Below are 21,431 nucleotides of genomic sequence, written 5' to 3'. Positions count from 1 at the left end.
ACATTGTTAAAACCTATTGTTACTCTCTTAGCTACAATAAATAGAAAGGTGGAGGATGTGGAAGAGAGTCAAGAGTCTGGTAGTAACCATGAAGTATTTACAATGTTTAATCATATTGAAACAAGGTTGAACAAAGTGTTTTCTAGGCTTGATCAACAGTACAGGGACATCAGTGGCGACTGCTAGTCTTTCAAGTAGGGGAGGCTCATTTTCAGCTATTCCGTAAACACAAATACAGTCTCCAATAAAAGATTTAAAGGTGCTAGATTGTACAAAGAAAACGTCACATAGAGAATTTTAAAATGTTCGTATATAAACTCAGGACAACAAAATGAAACTTAAAAAATGTTTTGGCAGTGGTTTAAAATTCAAGAATGTTGATTTGCTCATATTGCTGTCAATTATAATGGGATTCAGCCGTAGACACATTCAATTATCATGCGAAAATCCAGCATCCAGGCGAGCTGAGACCAATGACACTTTCCATATGCTTCCAGAGACGATCGGCATCCAGTGGGAGGCACAGAGCAAAGTGTTTATCCAATAATTGTCCGGTTTGGCTGCAGTGGAACAACCCGCTTAATGCTCACCCATTGAAGTCCATGGACACTTAGCTTCAACACTGTTTAATGCATTGTGATGCTACCACAATAAATGAGAAAAAATTATAAGTAGCTGATTGTCAACAAAAGTTGAACACATTCTAGCGCATATGTAGTCAATGAAATGTAGACCCAAAAGTACAATTTGCACACTTATTTTATGTACTTATTTATTTTTGACATTACAGGGGAAGCTAGTCCTGCCTTCCAGTCTTAGAGCAATTGCTACTGGAGGAAATGTAACACAGGTCAAAACACATTAAAGAAGTGAGGAAAGGGTGATATTTCTGCAATAGTTTGTAAATTAATGGATAGACTGATAGAAAAAGTGATTGGACTAGAAGAGAAAGTGAAGGGTATAAAAAAGCAATTTGATGAGACGAATTATACCACAAATGACGTGTCAGATTCAGGAAGTACAAACCCTGTTTCCATATGAGTTGGGAAGTTGTGTTAGATGTAAATATAAACTTAATGCAATGATTTGCAAATCCTTTTCAACCCATATTCAGTTGAATATGCTACATATTTGATGTTCAAATTGATTAACTTTTTTTTTTTTAGAATTTGATGCCAGCAACACGTGACAAAGAAGTTGGGAAAGGTGGCAATCAATTCTGATAAAGTTCAGGAATGCTCATCAAACACTTATTTGGAACATCCCACAGGTATGCAGGCTAATTGGGAACAGGTGGGTGCCATGATTGGGTATAAAAACAGCTTTACAAAAAATGCTCAGTCTTTCACAAGAAAGGATGGGGCGAGGTACACCCTTTTGTCCACAACTGCGTAAGCAAATAGTCAGTTTAAGAACAACGTTTCTCAAAGTGCAATTGCAAGAAATTTAGGGATTTCAACATCTACGGTCCATAATATCATCAAAAGGTTCAGAGAATCTGGAGAAATCATACCACGTAAGCGGCAGGGCCGGAAACCAACATTGAATGACCGTGACCTCCGATCCCTCGGACGGCACTGTATCAAAAACCGACATCAATCTCTAAATGATATCACCACATGGGCTCAGGAACACTTCAGAAAACCACTGACACTAAATACAGTTTGTCGCTACATCTGTAAGTGCAAATTAAAGCTCTACTATGCAAAGCGAAAGCCATTTATCAACAATATCCAGAAACGCCGCCGGCTTCTCTGGGCCCGAGATCATCTAAGATGGACTGATGCCAAGTTGTAAAGTGTTCTGTGGGTCTGACGAGTCCACATTTCAAATTGTTTTTGGAAATATTCAACATCGTGTCATCCGGACCAAAGGGGAAGCGAACCATCCAGACAGTTATCGACGCAAAGTTAAAAAGCCAGCATCTGTGATGGTATGGGGGTGCATTAGTGCCCAAGGCATGGGTAACTTACACATCCGTGAAGCCACCATTAATCCTGAAAGGTACATACAGGCTTTGGAACAACATATGCTGCCATCTTATCGCCGTCTTTTTCATGGACGCCCCTGCTTATTCCAGCAAGACAATGCCAGGCCACATTCAGCACGTGTTACAACAGCGTGGCTTTGTAAAAAAAAAAAAGAGTGCGGGTACTTTCCTGACCCGCCTGCAGTCCATACCTGTCTCCCATCGAAAATGTGTGGCGCATTATAAAGCGTAAAATACGACAGTGGATGTTGTTGAACGACTGAAGCTCTACATGAAAGAAGAATGGGGGAAAATTCCACTTTCAAAGCTTCAACAATTAGTTTCCTCAGTTCCCAAACGTTTGAGTGTTGTTAAAAGAAATGGTGATGTAAGACAGTGGTGAACATGCCCTTTCCCAACTACTTTGGCACGTGTTGCAGCTATGAAATTCTAAGTTAATTATTATTTGCAAAAAAATAAAGTTTATGAGTTTGAACATCAAATATCTTGTTTTTGTAATAAATAAATGAAGTGCATTTAATTGAATATGGGTTGAAAAGGATTTGCAAATCATTGTATTCCGTTTATATTTACATCTAACACAATTTCCCAACTCATGGAAACGGGGTTTGTACAAGAGTCTGTCAGCATGAACAATGAATATTATGACAGGCCTTCAGATAACAAGCATGCCTTATGACAGAGCATTTGATAACCGAGTAGTGTTAAGTGGAGGTGAATAAACACAATGTTTATCCTCGTTCACAACGTTTAATCAACTTCTGCACAGAGAAAAAAACGTAAACACTCAATCTCCACTTCCCGCCCACAAACTGCGCATGCGTTAACCCAGTATATGGAGACTAATGTTAACAATCTCCCTATATTTTATTTAAAAAACTTAAATAGCACATGTTCCTTGAGAACAAACACGTGTCTTTTTGAACAACAGAAACAATAAAATCAGCTTAGGTAAGAACCCATTTTCCTTCACTCAATGCTTTCAAAAGCATGAAGGGTGATGCCCCCTTTTTCGTAAGACAGTCAGCCAGTTGAGCTTTTGTTGGTGATCAGAGCACTTTCTATATTTTTCTGTTGTAAATTAATTATTTGATGCCACTTGTATCTAACCGAAGCCTTTTCTTTTGAGGTCCTCTCCAAGGTTCTCATAGTCATCATTGTTACTGGCGTCCCACTGGGTGTGAATTCTCCTTGCCCACTGGGTGTGAGTTTTCCTTGCCCTTATGTGGGTTCTTCCGAGGATGTCGTAGTCGTAGTGGTTTGTACAGTCCTTTGAGACATTTGTGATTTAGGGCTATATAAATAAACATTGATTGATTGATTTTCTCTGTGACCTGTTTTGTTAATCAAAGAGCATCATAGAGGGAATGATTATTAGTCACACAAATTAACACCTGAGCATTTAGACCAGTAGTGAGCTCAGAATAAAAGGTGGTGAGAAACAGATTACAATATCTGATGGGAATTATTAAATTTGTCTGATTACACTAAAAACATGAAACATTTTCTGTTAATTGTATTGTACTGCATGGCGCAGCTCCTTTGCTCAAATCGTGACAAAGGTGGGGTGGTTTCCCAAACTTTATCACGGGTTAGTTTTTCATATAATGGCAGGGGACACACTACTTTAGATGTAAACGGGGCCCAAGCGTGGTACAATTGGCCTAAGTGTGACTACACTCAGTCAATCAAACTACATGTGTCAAGTACATCAACAAGCTGAATCAACACTCACTCTTAAAAAGAGAAGAACAGAAACCCATAATCATGACTCATCAAACACTGAAGTAAATGTATTCATTGTTTAATTTGTTCTCCTTGCCTGTTCAAGGGCTGGGGAGCGGAGTACCACAGACAGGACGTCACCAGCACCCCCTGTTGGATCGAAGTGCACCTGCATGGGCCGCTTCAGTGGTTGGACAAGGTCCTGACTCAGATGGGTTCCCCCCTCAACCCAATCTCCTCTGTGTCATAATATTTAGATTTTTTTTATTTTTTTGTCACTTTTTTCCCTCCATCAGTGATTTAATTTAATGTGGTCTTAAATGGCTAAACTGTTTACATCTACTGTGGGAGGGGCTTGTTGGACTAGAATGGCAGCAGCAGCCAGAATTTAGAATCATGTTTAATATCAGCGGGAGAAAGAAGAAAAGTAGTTGTGATGGCATGGACTGACTACTTTTCCACAACGACATTGCTGAAGCGTTGTTGAGCTTCCATAAATTGCATCAAATTGTATAGGTTACTCCAATTGTATTTCATTACTACGTATGTTTAGTTTTTGCCTTATTTTTTGACAATTCTGAATTCATGGAACATTTTTTTTATTTTGTTGTCTGTCTGATATTTTACATCTTAGGTTCAGATATCACAAATGCTTGCTCTTCTCATCTAATTGTTAAAATAAACACTGAGAAAGTAATGTTTGCTAAAGCTGTGGGAGACGGATCACTGAATCAAGTTCTTCGTGCCATAAGCCAACACTATTGTGAATGTTTTAACTAGTCACGAAAGATCCACTCTGACCATAAGACTTTTCTTGTTCCATCAGTAAGTGAGACATGCATTGTCTACACTCGATTAACAATTTTGTGCACTCAAGGATTATGTGGAGGCGTATATGAAATGTTGCCATGCGTTACAACTCGAAGTTGATGAATGACTTCATAAGCGCCATTTAATAAACTGGTTATTTGGTTAACATGACTGCTGTACTTGTATTTTTTCATCTCACAATTCAAATTTGGACTTGAAGATGTAGATCATAGAATGAAAGCTGTTTTTATATGTATACTAAAACAATGAACTTTTTTTTATTATTATTAATCACACACCTGGGCTTTTCTTATCAATTCATGTTTTTTGGTGGAAGGGTCCACACCCACAGTTGGGAGTGACACCTTGTGGACCAGTGATACATCTCTGTGCTCCACAACCCAGACGTATTACTTGCATTTGCAACTGTGCACTTCCTGTTGTTGTTAAGATTCTATTTTTCCTCTAGAATCACAATGTTGTTTTATTTTTAGATAGTTTTACTCAAGGCAGGGTAAAGAGTAAAAGTAAAAGTATATATATATATTTGGTTATTTCAAGCGCACTGCTTAAGGCATGTCTCATAATTTGATGTTTTAATATGCTACAAACTCAGTAATATTCAAAATGTAAATTTCCCCTCGGGGATTAATAAAGTATGTCTGATTCTGAATAACCAGTGGTACATTAATTCACTTACGTTACATAATGAAAGGCAATATTTTCCAAGTCACTTGCATTTTAACAGCTATTTCGTTACTCTTACGTCACACACTAACGCAGTCTGACAACTTCCGATTGGTCCACGTACCGTATTTCTCATGAAACGTCACTGACGTGTTGCAAACTTAATACGAGAGTCGGACACATGATCGGTATTGCCACAAACGTTTATAAAGAACTATTAGTCTATACGTACAGCGTAGATGCAGATATTAAATTGCCAGTCTGTAAAATTTTGAATATTTTAAATGTGGGTGCGTCAAATTACCGTAAGAGCCGGATGTGATGTGGCTGCCAGACAGCAAGCCAAAGATAAACACGTATACTGAAGAACAGGGGCGACAATTCTAAATATCACAGTAAGGCAACTTCAAATTCTCCAAATGAAGTGACTAACAGGGATATAGACGTCTTAAAAACTGAGGAAATATTTCTTTAACAAGCCTTCCTTATCGCCTTGGTGAGTCCAGAGAAGTTACAGCTGGTTAGCTACCGGCTAAGCTAGCTACCGTTAGCCAACATGAGCTTAACGTCTAATTAGCTATCTGTCCTTTTCATTTATGGGCTCAGCTCATCAAAATAAGTATTTAAACATGTCGCTTTTAGTTAGTGGTTAGTGTGCTCCGCAGCAAGGTTTCCAGGGCATTGTGCTCAACGTGACCAATATATTTTATTTGATGGTGGCTAAATCAACAGCGATTAAAGAGGATAAATTGTAACGATTAATAGTGTGAGCATGAATTGACTTGTAAGATATGGCCGATCATTGGGCAAAAAAACTATACAATCAAGCAATTAGTATGTTTTAAAAAAATGTATGTACTTATGTGCAAGCAAATGTAAGAGCTGTACGCTTCATTGCATGCTGCTTGCTTGCCAAGTGACGCCCTCCTGTTTCTCTTCTGACAGAAGCCACGCTGGAGTCCAACATGGTGCGGGCAGCATTGGTGACCGTCACCAGCCTGGCGTTGACCGCCGGTGTGGTGGCTCACGCCTACTTTCTCAAACACCAGTTTTACCCTACAGTAGTCTACCTTACCAAGAGTAGCCCCAGCATGGCGGTGAGACATATTTTATATGTGCTTCAGTGTGTCGTTATTTCACTGACATTTTGTATGCTTCCAGGTGCTGTACATTCAAGCCTTTGTATTGGTGTTTCTTTTGGGAAAGTTCATGAGGAAGGTGTTTTTTGGACAGCTGAGGGCTGCAGAAATGGAGGTACTTTGGAGTTACATTTAATCAACAAATACACTTGTCCATTGTGGACGTCGACTATACATCTAATGATGTCGCTCTTTTCTTTCAGCATGTCATTGAGCGTTCTTGGTACGCAGTGACTGAGACGTGTTTGGCTTTTACCGTATTCAGGGATGATTTTTCCCCTCGCTTTGTTGCCCTCTTCACACTCCTGCTCTTCCTTAAGTGCTTCCACTGGTTGGCCGAGGACCGGGTGGACTTCGTAAGTGACTTGTTTCTTCATCTGCAGAAAGTGTGACGGGTTTTTCCAATACCACAGCTGGCTTGGTCGCGCATTTTGATGTCTTTTTTTATGTCTCAATACTTTTGCGTTTTGTACACATAAAAGGCCATATTTTCCAATTTGTTTAAGTGGAAAAAAATGTGCCCAACTGCACGTATTCTGGTTGCACAGCATTCTCCCCCTCAACTGAAGTCTGTCATTGTGCACTTTCATCCAAGATGCACAATCTGGGCATTCCCTGTCAAATCTGGCCTTCGGTGTATTCTCCCAAAGATGAATTGCTTTTGCTTTTACCACCTCAGAGGCTGGAATAAGTCCAGCCCCCCTGGAAGGTAAAACATTTTATTGCACTTGAAGTTTAGATGCAGTGTACACCACTCGCAATAATGTAACAAAAGAAACGTAAAATCTTTTCAAATCTATTCCGATCACTTCAATTAAGACTCCTGGAAAAATTAATACAAACGCCCAAAAATTAGCAAATCTATTCTGATCACTTCAATTAAGATACATGGAAACATCCATTGAGAATGAGATGAGGATAAAAGAACCATAATGCCACTCTGTATTAAGGATCAAAAATTACTGTCTCGTGAGTGCAACCACAGCAGAAAGGGACCACACGTATATCTGCCAAGTTTAAACATCCTGGTACTGAACGATTTCATCTGGACAGTGATTGTTGAACTATGTGACTATTTCATAAAAAACATTACTACAAACATACGTAATGTAGCGGCTGTCAGCTGGTTAAACCGATTGACAAAGTTATTACAAAACTCATTCTCCCCCACAAAAGCACACACACACAGAGCCATCAAGCCCTTCTGACGTCTCATGGCTCCACAAACATTTTTACTTGACAGAACTCTTAACATCATTGTGGTTATGATAAAGTTAAAGTACCAAAGATTGTCACACACACACACTAGGTGTGGCAAAATTATTCTCTACATTTGAGCCGTCACCCATCAAGCCATTCTGACGTCTCATGGCTTCACAAATATTTTTACTTGACAGAACTCTTAACATCATTTTGGTTATAATAAAGTTAAAGTACCAATGATTGTCACGCACACACACTAGGAGTGGCGAAATTATTCTCTACATTTGACCCGTCACCCTTGATCACCCCCTGGGAGGTGAGGGTAGTAAAGGGCAGCAGTGGTGGCCGCGCCCGGGAATAATTTTTGGTGTTTTAACCCCCAATTCCAACCCTTGAAGCTGAGTGTCAAGCAGGGAGGTAATGGGTCCCATTTTTATAGTCTTTGGTATGACTCAGCCGGGGTTTGAACTCACAACCTACTGATATTAGGGCGGACACTCTAACCACTCGGCCACTGAGTACAGTAAGTGAAACAAAGGTTAATCTACAAAATATTATTTATATCCAGCTTGGAAGAAGCTATTGTAGTGTGCATACACACACTACATCAAAGGTTCTCAACCTTTTTTCAGTGATGTACCCCCTGTGAACATGTTTTTAATTCAAGTACCCCCTAATCAGAGCAAAATAATTTTGGTTGAAAAAAAGAGAAGTAAAATACAGCACTATGTCATCAGTTTCTGATTCATTAAATTGTATAACAGTGCAAAATATTGCTCATTTGTAGTGGTCTTTCTTGAACTATTTGGAAAAAAAGATATAAAAATAACTAAAAACTTGTTGAAAAATAAACAAGTGATTCAATCACAAATAAAGATTTCTACACAAAGTAATCATCAACTTAAAGTGCCCTCTTTAATGCTCAGATACAAGCAGTCCTGTAGTGTGTCTACTTACACAAAGCTGTTCGCCTGTTAACCTCTAAATCATTCATCGATCCATTTTTGACCGCTTGTCCTTGTCCTCCGAAAAAACACAATGTTGGTATTTTCTTGCATTTACAAAAGGTAAACGCGGCTATTTATAGGCTCCTAGAAGCTATCAGCTACACAACAGTTTAGCACACAATTATGCAATAAGTGTCCTTAACTGAACAATGTTGCAGTCTGAAACGGCACATTTGTCAATATAAACAAGTATCAAATAATAAGTCGCACATGACTTACGTAGTAGAAAGTATCCAGTGATAAACGTGTCCAAATCATTCATCTTACTGCATCATGAGTTTAACTAAATTAAATATTGTGGCCAATAGTGGTTACCAGAAAACCAATTATAACTCCACTTCAACTTAAAGCATAAATCCGATCTAGATGGTTAATGATAAATAGGTTAGTGTTTTTCATATCAACCATTGTTCTCTGTTTGACAAATTTTGCTTGAATAAACATTTTTTACATTTCACACGATGAAATAATAAAAGTATGTATGTTTAAACCAAGGGACACAACTAAAGTAAATAGTTTAGATACATTTTTTTAGGGCTTTCATAATTGACATTTAAATCTGGATATCATAATCATTATTAATATGATTTAAAATGTTATTGTTAGTAAATGAGATATTCATCAGATCTGCTTATTTTTTTTAGGAATAAGGAAAAATCACCCGGTTACTGCACATGAAATACTAAGTGTTTTAGTCACTGTTTCTTAAGTTGTGTCCGTATTTTTAATTCGTCTTTGTCTTTGTCAGATGGAACGCAGTCCAAACATATCTTGGGTTTTCCACTTCAGAGTCTTATGTAAGTACACACAATAATTGATCATATTTCAATGCTGCTCTGAAATGAAACTTCATGCACATCACTTAGTGTGTTTATGTGCTCCTCCAGTGAATCCACTCAGCATCATGCAGTATAAGCATTAATCCTGTTGCCATACATTTAATCACTCGGAATATTATGCAAAATGTATTTGATTTCAGGAGTGCAGTACAGACTTCGAGGCCAAATAAATAGTTGGGAAGTTTTTGCAGTTAATACAACAATTTGTATTATTTATTTTATTACATCTATGATAATTAGGAAATGTATTCTGACAATAATTAATTTATTCATTCTGTTAAACTGACATGAATTGACTTAACGGGGGGACGGCGTGGCGAAGTTGGTAGAGTGGCTGTGCCAGCAATTTGAGGGTTACTGGTTCGATCTCCACCTTCTACCATCCTAGTCACGTCCGTTGTGTCCTTGGGCAAGACACTTCATCCTTGCTCCTGATTGGTCCTGGTGAGTGCCTTGCATGGCAGCTCCCACCGTTGGTGTGTGAATGGGCGAATGTGGAAATACTGTCAAAGCTCGGGCTCCTTAAAAAGGGGTAGAAAAGCGCTATACAAGTGCAACCCGTTTAACAAAATCTTTTGCACTTTTAATTCATTACAAAAATTACTAGTTAAGTGCGCGCTGCAGTAAAATACGTTGGCCAAATAATGCAGAGCCGCACGTTGTTACACAAGTGTCACACATGACTTGTTTTTTGTTTGGATTTTTTTCCCTTAGGTCTCATAAGTGTGAGGCACATTTGTCTGGTAGCAGGGCATCAAAGAAAATGAAATTAGATGTAATAAAATGTGTAGAAATCAAAATGTTTTGCTTCATACATCCAATTGATCTAACGCCACCACCATAATGAAGATGTCAAAATATGCAGTCACACCTAAGTAGCCGAGAGATTATCACCTAAAACGTGATCAAGGCTGTGATACAGGATCACAGGAAACGTACTGCTCCCAGAAAGCCTCTTTCCATCCTTTACAACAACCACAGGAAGAAAAGAAAAACAGTTTTTTAATGAATCTTTTTATTACTGTATTTGACATGTATGTAAAACTCAACTGTTAATTTAGCAGAAGTTCCAACTTTCACTAAAACTTGACGTCGTAGGAACGCAAACTCAGTTTGAAGCCTCAGGCTCGCCCCCGCTCTGTATGCTTTATAAACTGTAATTTCAGTTTGATTCTTGTGTCCTGCAGCTCTGATAGGGCTGCTGGGAGTCTTGGACTTCCTCTTTGTTAACCACGCCTGTCAAAGCATCATCACCCGTGGAGCCTCAGTCCAGCTGGTTTTTGGCTTTGAGGTTTGTCTCTTTGGAATCCATCTGAATTACATTGAATATAATGTGGCATTTCAATATTTTCTGCACTTCAGTACGCCATCTTGTTGACCATGGTGTTGACAACGTTTATTAAGTACGGCCTGCACACTGCTGATCTGCAGAGTGAAAATCCCTGGGACAACAAAGCTGTGTATATGCTCTATACAGAGCTCTTTACAGGTATTGTTTGTGTATTTCATAGTTGTAATACTAGTAGAACTACTAGTAATCATGTCTATTGATTTTTCAGGTTTCATCAAAGTGCTCCTGTACATTGCATTTTTGACAATTATGATAAAAGTGCACACCTTCCCCCTTTTTGCCATACGGCCCATGTATCTGGCTATGAGGTGAGGCATCACACTAGAGTACACAATACTACTACTTTTATTTGACACTCTACACGTGATTGCCCTCTGTGTGTGCATGCCTTTTGGTTTGTGTCATAAAAAATGTGCGACGTCATGTTTTTAAAACCTTAATTCAAAACAGATCATGCTAGATAGACACGTGTGTGTTTTATTTTACACTTTTGCGTTTAAAAAAATAATGAATAGTGACAATGTGCATGTCATTATTCATCTAATATGTAGTAGTGCCTCAACTTACAGACTTAATTGGAAAAAAAATAATGGATAGTGACGACAATGTGCATGTCATTCATCTAATATGCAGTAGTGCCTCAACTTACAGACTTAATTGGTCCTGTAAAAGAGCTTGTAACTAAAAACATTATCTAAAACCAATGTCGCCCGTTGAAAAGAATTGAAATCAGTTTAATCGATGCATGGTCCCACTCCCAAAACAGCACAACTTTAACATGTAACATACATTTTAAAAAGAAAAAACAACTTTTAGATAGGAAATATTGCATAAAAAACAATACAATAATTAAATGTAGTACAAACACCTGGAGTAGTTTTAAAACATGATATAATGATAATGATGTACAGCATTTTCCTACAGTATCTCTTTGGAGCTGCTTCGCCGTCAGTCAAGCTGTCGGCAGTTTCTCCATATTTTCATAGATACATTTCAACCAACTAGATATTATTTTAACATCTGTGGCTGGTTTTAGACTCATTCTGCTTCAGTATGGTGAAGACTAGCAATGCTATGCTCCAACTGCCTTGGCAAGTCTACTACAAGGCCAGTCATGTTGTTGATGATTTTTTTCTTCAATTCAATTAATATCATTCACTTTTCCTTATCAGTACTATCCTTCACACTCACTTTCTTCTTTACAGTAGTTGAAAAACAGTGTATTGATGTCGAGCTTTAGGCTAATGCTAGCAAGTAGCAAGTAAGACTATGTCTTGGTAGGATCTGACATTCGCTACGCCAACTAACAGTGGGGAGGCTCGTAACTTAATTTTTGCTGACCTTCCGCCCGATTGTAGCTGAGATAGGCTCCAGCGACCCCAAAGTGGATGAATGGTTGGACGGAACCTAAAAACACAGCAATCAGTCAAGATATCTCGTTTCTAAAAACATGCAATTTAGGGCACTCGTACTAGATTGATAATAGGCGTTATAATGCCGCGAGTCTTGCTTTCATTTTGTGCATGTCTTATAACTCGCACAGCAAATTAAAAACAATAAGCTTCCTGCGCACCATGCGAGTGCACTGATTTTTGAGATAATGTACATGTCATTGTACTTGCACTCTAGTGTACCACAACACTAATAGAAGCCAGCAAGTCAGATGTGGTTGCTTCTCCCAGGGTTCTAATTGAACAAAGTGTGCATAACAACAGGAGATGTATGTAATTTTTCTTATAGAAAGAAACTGTTTTAAAACTAAATTTGTGTGAATGTAGATTGTTTTTACTCTAATGAAAATACTCTGTGTAGATGTGGCCTCACTAACATGTACCGACATATAGTAAGGTATAATGGACATGTTTTAAATTGTGTGTATTTTCTCCATCATTTCAGACAGTTTAAGAAAGCTGTAACAGACGCCATCATGTCTCGGAGAGCCATCCGTAACATGAACACCCTGTAAGTAATGCAATGATATTTAAAGGCCTACTGAAATGAGATGTTCTTATTTAAACGGGGATAGCAGGTCCATTCTATGTGTCATACTTGATCATTTCGCGATATTGCCATATTTTTTCTGAAAGGATTTAGTAGAGAACATCCACGATAAAGTTCGCAACTTTTGGTCGCTGATAAAAAAGCCTTGCCTGTACTGGAAGTCGCAGATGTTGTGCACGTGACATCACGGGTTGTGGAGCTCCTCAGAGCCTCGAATTGTTTACAATCATAGCCACCAGCAGTGAGAGTGATTCGGACCGAGAAAGCGACGATTTCCCCATTAATTTGAGCGAGGATGAAAGGTTCGTGGATGAGGATAGTGAGAGTGAAGGACTACAACAAAAAAAACAAAAAAAAAAGGGAGGGCTGTGAGAGCAATTCAGATGTTATTAGACACATTTACTAGGATAATTCTGGAAAATCCATTATCTGCTTATTGTGTTACTAGTGTTTTAGTGAGATTATATGGTACCCTAAAGTCGGAGGGATGTGGCCACGGGTGTGGTGACCGCCAGTGTCTCCGGTGGGAGGAGGTAATAGTTCGCAGCTGGAGGAGGACGCAAGCTCCGCTCATGTCTACGGTAAGAGCCGACTTATTAGCACAATTTTCTCACCGAAACCTGCCGGTTGACATTGTGGTCGGGAACCATGTTAGCTTGACCGCTCTGTTCCATAGTAAAGCTTCACCTTCAGGAATGTAAACAAGGAAACACCGGCTGTGTTTGTGTTGCGAAACACAGCTGCAATACACCGCTTCCCACCTACATCTTTCTTCTTTGACTTCTCCATTATTAATTGAAGAAATTGCAAAAGATTCAGCAACACAATTGTCCAGAATACTGTGTAATTATGCGATTAAAGCAGACTACTTATAGCTTGGATCTGGCTGGAAGAACATGTCCGCTACAACCGGTGACGTCACGCGCACGCGTCATCATTCCGCGACGTTTTCAACAGGATACTTAGCGGGAAATTTATAATTGCAATTTAGTTAACTAAACCGGCCGTATTGGCAATTGTTGCAATGTTAAGATTTCATCATTGATATATAAACTATCAGACTGCGTGGTCGGTAGTAGTGGGTTTCAGTAGGCCTTTAATAATATGATAATTTGTTTAACAGCCCATGGCATATATGCATGTAATTAAAGAAAGAAATCACATATATTTTAAGACAAATATTTAAATTTAGTGATTAGTATCAACTTTTCAGCTTTTATGTGTTAATAGTAGGTCTTTTTGCTCTATTTTTCCATTTCTACTGTTTTTTTTAGCTTAAGATTTAATTTCATGTATCACAAGACCATTAAAAATAAGTCTCGGTCCACAAATGACCCCAGGCCCCGCATTGGACATGCGTGGTTTATCTATTTAATTTTTTTTATTGTCTTATTACTACTACCGCTAGTCATTAATCCTGGTCAAACACCTCCTAACCTTTTACTGTGGTGGCAACGCACTCTTCTCTGGCTTGTAGAGGTGCCCTGTATGTCTTAATCGCAGCCTTTTGTGACCGCTTGTATTATATTACACTCCGTCTTTCACTCTGTACTGAAAAATCGGAAGCCGAATACAATTGCTATTACACCCTACACCCCTAGTATCTAGAGGTGTCTTGAGTACTCGCTAAATATTCTGAGGAAAACATCGATCCCTGCTACTATGTTTTCTTATTTTCAAAGTTAATGAGCAAGACGGCAACAAAGAAGAATTATACTTCCAATGAGTTGGAGGTTCTTCTTGCTGTATTGTGAAAATGTACTCTATTCTACTATTGCTTCAAATTTGTGTAGTAGTGCAAGCGCCGGAGAAAAGGTGTGGTTTAGTGTTTTGCACTTCACGCACAGGATTTTAACATGAGTTGAACCCGGCCACATCGCTACAATGTTGCGTCACTGCCTTTGCGCATCACATATGATCGGATCTGTACATTGATCAAATGAAAATGTTTCCTGTTGACATATTCATATTTGTCATATGATGACAAGCACCGTATGTGCAGTCAGTTGCTTTGATTACCGGGTACGTTAAGAAAACCGGGTGTTGCTTCAAATTGCGCTTTCATTGCGGCCTGTTCAAGCTGCTTTGTACGGTAATTTAATATACCTGGCTAACATGCTGATAATTTCATGGGTTTTTTGCACCACTTTCTCTAAACTATTTATATTCTTGTGTTGTTGCACACACTGGGGGTGTTAATTGTTCATAAATATTTGATGGTAATTTTTGGCCATTTAAAAAATTTAAACAGTTACCCACCATCTCCTCGGATTGTCGCCAAAATATCCACAGCATGTAATGTGTGAACGCCAACCATTAAGTTGGCGTGTAGCACCACACTCTTAATACATATTTAACTTTACCTTGAAAAGGGGCGTACGCCAGGTTTTTGTGCGTACAAACGCTTAATACATGATGTCGTGGGTGTGTACTCCCACCTAAAAGTACTGCCAAATGTATTTGAGGCATGCAGCCAAATTTTTAGGTTATGCTGATTACAAAAATGAATACTAATCAAATATAGTGCTAAAGAGAAGGGTATTTTAATGAAAAATGGACCAGTGCTGAGAAACTGATGTTTTTTGGTGGCCTTATGATTAGGAAAGACAGTCCTACAGTCCCCAAACCCCAGCTACACAATTGACAACTTTTGGCCTTTGACCTTCAAGCAAGATAATTAATTTGTGTTTGGTCATCAGCTACCCTGATGCTACTCCCGAAGACCTCCAGTCCTCTGACAACGTTTGCATCATTTGTCGGGAGGATATGGTCACAGGAGCTAAGAAGCTACCATGTAATCACATTTTCCACTCCAGGTAGGTTCTTGTCAGAAAGAACCTGACTTGGGTTTTGGAACAACATATGCGTAGATGATCAAGATAAGTTAAGCTTCTCTTTTTCTCTTTCACACAGCTGCTTGCGTTCCTGGTTCCAGAGACAGCAGACCTGTCCAACCTGTCGCATGGACGTTCTACGGGCCTCTATTAATAACCAGAATGCTGCCCCTGCCCAGGCTCCACCCCCTGCTCCGGTACCCAACGCTGCTGCCGCTGTCCCACCAGCTAATGGTGAGTGCAGCCAGTCTTTTTGGCCTTCTGGAATATGTGCCTTGCAATCTAAAATGCTCCCATAAAATAAAAATTAAATGACAAAAAAAATAAGATGTTCCGTAATTTGTTCATCCTGTCACCAAGAATTAAAATCTACCTGAAAGTGATGTTTCCACAGAGCATTCCAGTTGATTGCAGGATGTGTCAGCTGTGTAAATAGTGTGATATCACCTGTGCAACACAGTGTAACCTGCTGATGCATGTGCCACAGTCAACCAAGCAATATAGTATAGGAAATCTCATTGTGTCTTCCTTCCTCTTGGCTTGCGGCTGCTTGGACACAAATTTGGACAAGGCACATTGTTGCAATAAAGCGACAAATGACGTGTACTATTATTTTTGAAGTGACAGTCAACTAACATACTTGGAGGACTTGTTACATCAATACTTTTGTGTCTTGTTCCCTTTCCAGTTGCTCCCGGCATGTTGCCTGGCTTCCCTCCTGGCCTCTTCCCCTTCTGGGGTCCGTTCCCTCCAGTGCCTCCACCCGCAGCTCATGGTGCTGCAGACGCTCCACATAGCAGCGGCGAGAGGACACAGGGGGCTGGTACGTTGACTTAAAGAAGCGCAAGGAAATAAGACATGAGCATGTCCTGAGCTTGTATGCTTGCTTCCATTAGGTACCAGCCAGTCCACGTCATCTGGTGTGGACGCAGCTTCAACAGCTGCTGCTCCTCCGGGCTCCGCAATGCCAGGATTCCCCTTCTCCATTCCTCCGCCCTTCCCCAGTGCACCGTGGCTGCCCATGCCGCCACCCCCGCCTCCTTTTAGTAAGCTAAGCCGAGGTTTTGCTTTTTACTTCACAATTCCTTTTCAACTGAAATATGAAAACCATTTTGTTGTACACAAAACTTTTATTGTTGCTTTCCCATTGAAACCTTTTTTTTTACTTATGTCTTGCTTGTATTTTAGTATGTAGTCTGTTTTAACGAAGCACTGTAAGAAAATGTGTTATATGTGACCTTTTAAAACCATACTGAATCAATCCAAGACTTTAAAATGGTTACATAACTTACACAACTGAATTTGAGGATGTTTTTACTCAAAAATGTGTTTTTTAAAAGTGTTAACACTGAAAAGCAAAACTTCTACATCAGTCGTGCACCGATTTCAGTGTACGCTACACCGGCTTGCTCCTCCCACTGCAAACCCAAGAAAATCCTCAACACTCATTTACGTGACTGTAAAATCTGTGATTGTTCGGCTTGTAATTTTGCACCAACAATTGCTATCAAAATAAGTGTTGCAGCATACTGGTTAGTTCCAGCTGCAATAAAACATCCCGTTTTTCTTTCATTACTATCGTTCGTGTGTGACCAAGTAAGCTAACAAGCGAAATAGTTTACCAGTTGTGGTTGCCCACTGAGTTGACATCGCAAGCTCAACCCATTAGAAAAATGATAAAAGCCCTGCAGTCTAAACTGTGGCACGAGTGTCATTTGTAGCTTCTCTTTATTGGCCTGTGTAGCATTGTAAAAATAAAATTAAACAAAAAATAGAATAATACAAGAACTATAATGTAATGACAAAAGGCTTAAATGTTATTAAATAACTAAAACAAAACTTAGTCTTTAAATGATATTTAAATGGAATTATATTTTTTGCCTTATCACACCTTTGTCTTTTTGTGATGATTACAAAAATTAAATTTTCAATATCCGAGGGGAGTTCTAAAATATCTCAAAGATTGATGGGTCTGAAAGTGTCCCCAGGAGTTGATCAAACAGAGGGAATGAGGATACTTTTTAAAATGTTGTCGTATCTATAAGCATATTTCAAAAATCCAAGAACTGATAGCGTTATTTTTGCTAAACATAAACAACTTGGAGACCCGTGTTTCTTAACCATAGTGCCCCCGAGAGGGCGGCCAAAAATACCAATTTCTCAGCTGTGGTCCATATGGGAGGCCGCAGTACCACCACTTGTAGCAGTAATGACAGTCTCAAACAAACAAGTCTGGAGCTAAAGTCATAGAGAAGTTTCTTAAAGCGCAAAAAATGACTGAAGTGGTGAAGCTTTATTACATTTGCACTTCATTTTATTTACAGTTTATGTTGGTATCGATCCAAAACCAAGTAAATACAGGGCTATTATCACCGATATTGGTGCTTTTGATTTTAATCGTCTTATCGTCAAATAATTTTGTGAATTTGCCAACCGAGGCAAAGAAAATGTTTTTATAACTCAATGCAAAAATATTGCATATTGTATCATCAAATACTTGAACGCTAATATGCAGTAATCATCATATACTTCAACTTTTCATCTCAGTAATCTATCATACTTGAACACGTATATGCAGTAATCATTGAATAATTCAACACCTTTATACATTAATCATATACTTCAATTATCCAGAAATACTTAAAAATGTATATGCAGTTATCATCAAATACTTCAACACTTATATGCAGTGTAATCGTCAATTACTTCCACACTTGTATGCAGTAATCTTCAAATACTTAAAATCTTAATGCAGTAGTCATCATATACTTTGACACTTATATGCAGTAATCATCATATACTTTAATAATTACATACAGTAATCATCATATACATTGATATTTATATGCAGTAATCATCATATTTTGACACTTACATGCAGTAATCATCATACACTTCGACACTTACATGCAGTAATCATCATACTTGGACACTTACATGCAGTAATCATATATTTTGATACTTATATGGAGTAATCATCTTGTTCTATGACACTTACATGCAGTAATCATCATGTACTTTGATACTTATATGCAGTAATCATATAGTTTAATAATTACATACAGTAATCATCATATACATTGATACTTTTATTCAGTAATCATCATACATTGATTCGTGTATGCTGTAATCATCGTATACTTTGATACTTATATGCAGTAATCATCATATTTTGACACTTACATGAAGTAATCATCATACACTTCGACAATTACATGCAGTAATCATCATACACTTCGACACTTACATGCAGTAATCATCATATACTTCAACACTTACATGCAGTAATCATCATATACGTTGATAGTTATATGCAATAATCCTCATACAATGGCACGTACATGCAGTAATCATATATTTTGATTATTATATGGAGTAATCATCATGTTCTATGACACTTACATGCAGTAATCATCATGTACTTTGATATTTATATGCAGTAATTATCATATAGTGTAATAATTACATACAGTAATCATCATACATTGATACTTTTATTCAGTAATCATACACTGAAACAAATATGCTGTAATCATTGTACACTTTGATACTTATATGCAGTAATCATTATTTGACACTTATATGAAGTAATCATCATACACTTTGACACTTACATGTAGTAATCATCATACACTTCGACACTTACATGCAGTAATCATATACTTTGACACTTACATGCAGTAATCATCATACACTTCGACACTTACATGCAGTAATCATCATACACTTCGACACTTACATGCAGTAATCATCATACACTTTGACACTTACATGCAGTAATCATCATACTTTGACACTTACATGCAGTAATCATATATTTTGATAATTATATGGAGTAATCATCATGTTCTATGACACTTACATGCAGTAATCATCATTTACTTTGATACTTAAATGCAGTAATCATCATATAGTTTAATAATTACATACAGTAATCATCATACATTGATACTTTTATTTAGTAATCATACACTGAAACAAATATGCTGTAATCATTGTACACTTTGATACTTATATGCAGTAATCATATTTCGACACTTGCATGTAGTAATCATACACTTCCACACTTATATGCAGTAATCATCATATACTTTGATAACTATATGCAGTAATGATCATCTACTTCGACATTTACAATCAGTAATCATATATATTGATACGTATATGCAGTAATCGTCATATACTTTGACACTTACATGCAGGGGGACGGCGTGGTGAAGTTGGTAGAGTGGCTGTGCCAGCAATCTGAGGGTTACTGGTTCAATCCCCAATTTCTACCATCCTAGTCATGTCCCTTGTGTCCTTGGGCAAGACAATTCACCCTTGCTCCTGATGGGACCTGGTGAGCGCCTTGCATGGCAGCTCCCACCGTCAGTGTGTGAATGTGTGTGTGAATGGGCGAATGTGGAAATACTGTCAAAGTGCTTTGGGCTCCTTTAAAAAGGGGTAGAAAAGCGCTTTACAAGTACAATCCATTTACATGCAGTAATCATATACTTTGATACTTATATGCAGTAATCATCATATACTGCGACACAAGTTCCTGCTGTTATTCAACAGCATGAACAAAAGTACTGTGTATAAAACATGATCACATATCTATGTACCTGGGAGTTGTTGTTTTTTTTTTTTTTCAAAATCAACTAAGATTTGTGTTGTCTTTCAGTGTCATCAATGCCTCCTCCTCCTCCATCTTTAACACGCCTGTCGGAGGAAGAGCTGAGGGAGCTGGAGGCAGAGGGTCGACGGGGTCTGGAGGCCAGGATGCAGTGTCTGCAAAACATCCACACCCTGCTGGACGCCGCCATGCTAAACATCCACCATTACCTGAGCACTGTCGCCACTCTTACGTAAGTATACATCCTGCTGGCATTTCCGTAGTGTTAGTTACTGCGTCAAATACTCAACAAAAGCATAATTTTATTAACTGAGAAGGACAGTAGATGGCGCTGTTAAATTGATATGTATCAACGTTTGCTGTTTCTGCAGTCCTCCCAGGGCAGACAGCAGCGCCGCTGGTACCAGCACAGACCCAGCGAGCCAAGACGAGAGCTCCAACCCCAGCTGTAAGAACATCCAGGTTATAAACACATGACATCTAACATCACGTGATCTCATATTTCATTCTCGCTGCCTCAGTAAGCGCAGCCGCAGTCCAGACGGACGAGTCGGCGGCCGCCGTCGCCACTTCCGATGGAGACAAACCAGATAAAACTGACGAAAGATCAGAGGATGAAGATGGCGAACCTAACGCCGCTGAGCTGAGGCGCCGGCGTCTTCGGAAACTGGAAACGGCGTCGCCTGCAGACGATTGATGGAGTAGATGGAGAAAAATGCAATGACAGGAAGGAACTTTGAACACGGATGACTCGATGCTTTCTTCGCCCCTTTTTTTCCAAGCCGCTCACCTTCCCCTGGATTAATTTAGAGATCACGTCAAGTCAACAAGGATCTTTTTCGCTAATGTCTGACTTACTTTGTTGTCTTTGGCCACACAAACGAATCCTGCAGGTGTCCGAGAAGGATTAGCATAAAACTGTTTCATTCAGGTCATCATTTATTTTTAATCCGCCAGCTTGACTAAAACGCTGCACTCCTCTTCTCACTTCAACACAAATTTCACTTTTCATCCTGCTTTTTTCAACATTGCAAGTGCAACAACATACACATTTTTTTTCTGTGTACATACTGTATAGAGACTTTTAATAGGCTGGACTGTACATAAAAAGAATAAACTGTGTGAATGATGAGGCCTTCAAGCCTTTTTAATTCCAATTTGTACAGCAGCAAATTACAAAATATCTTTTGGTAGTTCAAGTTAAACTTTAATGATTATAGCTCATAA

At 38.7% G+C, this 21,431-nt stretch overlaps 2 protein-coding genes across 5 annotated transcripts in view; both read left to right on the top strand.

The window, feature by feature from the left end:
• smad5 (SMAD family member 5) overlaps positions 1–4,696 on the top strand; it is a 70,505-nt gene extending 65,809 nt beyond the window's left edge. For 2 of the 3 annotated variants that reach the window (XM_061901487.1, XM_061901488.1), the window contains one exon: positions 3,822–4,696. In XM_061901487.1, coding sequence (XP_061757471.1) covers positions 3,822–3,965 — 144 coding nt within the window. In that variant the 3' untranslated portion in view covers positions 3,966–4,696. Of the gene's footprint in view, positions 1–1,166; positions 1,271–3,821 lie in introns of all 3 variants that reach the window. The other variant, XM_061901489.1, reaches the window with a different exon arrangement.
• A 672-nt stretch (positions 4,697–5,368) lies between these two features.
• syvn1 (synovial apoptosis inhibitor 1, synoviolin) lies at positions 5,369–21,333 on the top strand. Of its 2 annotated transcripts, none has more exons than XM_061901477.1 (16): positions 5,369–5,607; positions 6,158–6,309; positions 6,374–6,466; positions 6,555–6,707; positions 9,310–9,358; positions 10,588–10,691; positions 10,763–10,889; positions 10,960–11,059; positions 12,648–12,713; positions 15,452–15,568; positions 15,666–15,820; positions 16,275–16,409; positions 16,483–16,632; positions 20,253–20,436; positions 20,576–20,652; positions 20,726–21,333. In XM_061901477.1, exons 2-16 carry the CDS (start codon positions 6,178–6,180, stop codon positions 20,899–20,901), a joined length of 1,818 nt encoding a protein of 605 aa, XP_061757461.1. In that variant the 5' UTR covers positions 5,369–5,607; positions 6,158–6,177; the 3' UTR covers positions 20,902–21,333. The 2 variants fall into 2 exon arrangements, with proteins under 2 accessions (XP_061757461.1, XP_061757462.1); XM_061901478.1 differs by having other exon boundaries at positions 5,369–5,708.
• The last annotated feature ends 98 nt before the right edge of the window (positions 21,334–21,431 follow it).

Source organism: Nerophis ophidion, linkage group LG05 (assembly GCF_033978795.1).
Source record: "Nerophis ophidion isolate RoL-2023_Sa linkage group LG05, RoL_Noph_v1.0, whole genome shotgun sequence".
NCBI classification, from domain to species: Eukaryota; Metazoa; Chordata; class Actinopteri; order Syngnathiformes; family Syngnathidae; genus Nerophis; species Nerophis ophidion.
This window is presented reverse-complemented; position numbering and strand designations above follow the sequence as displayed.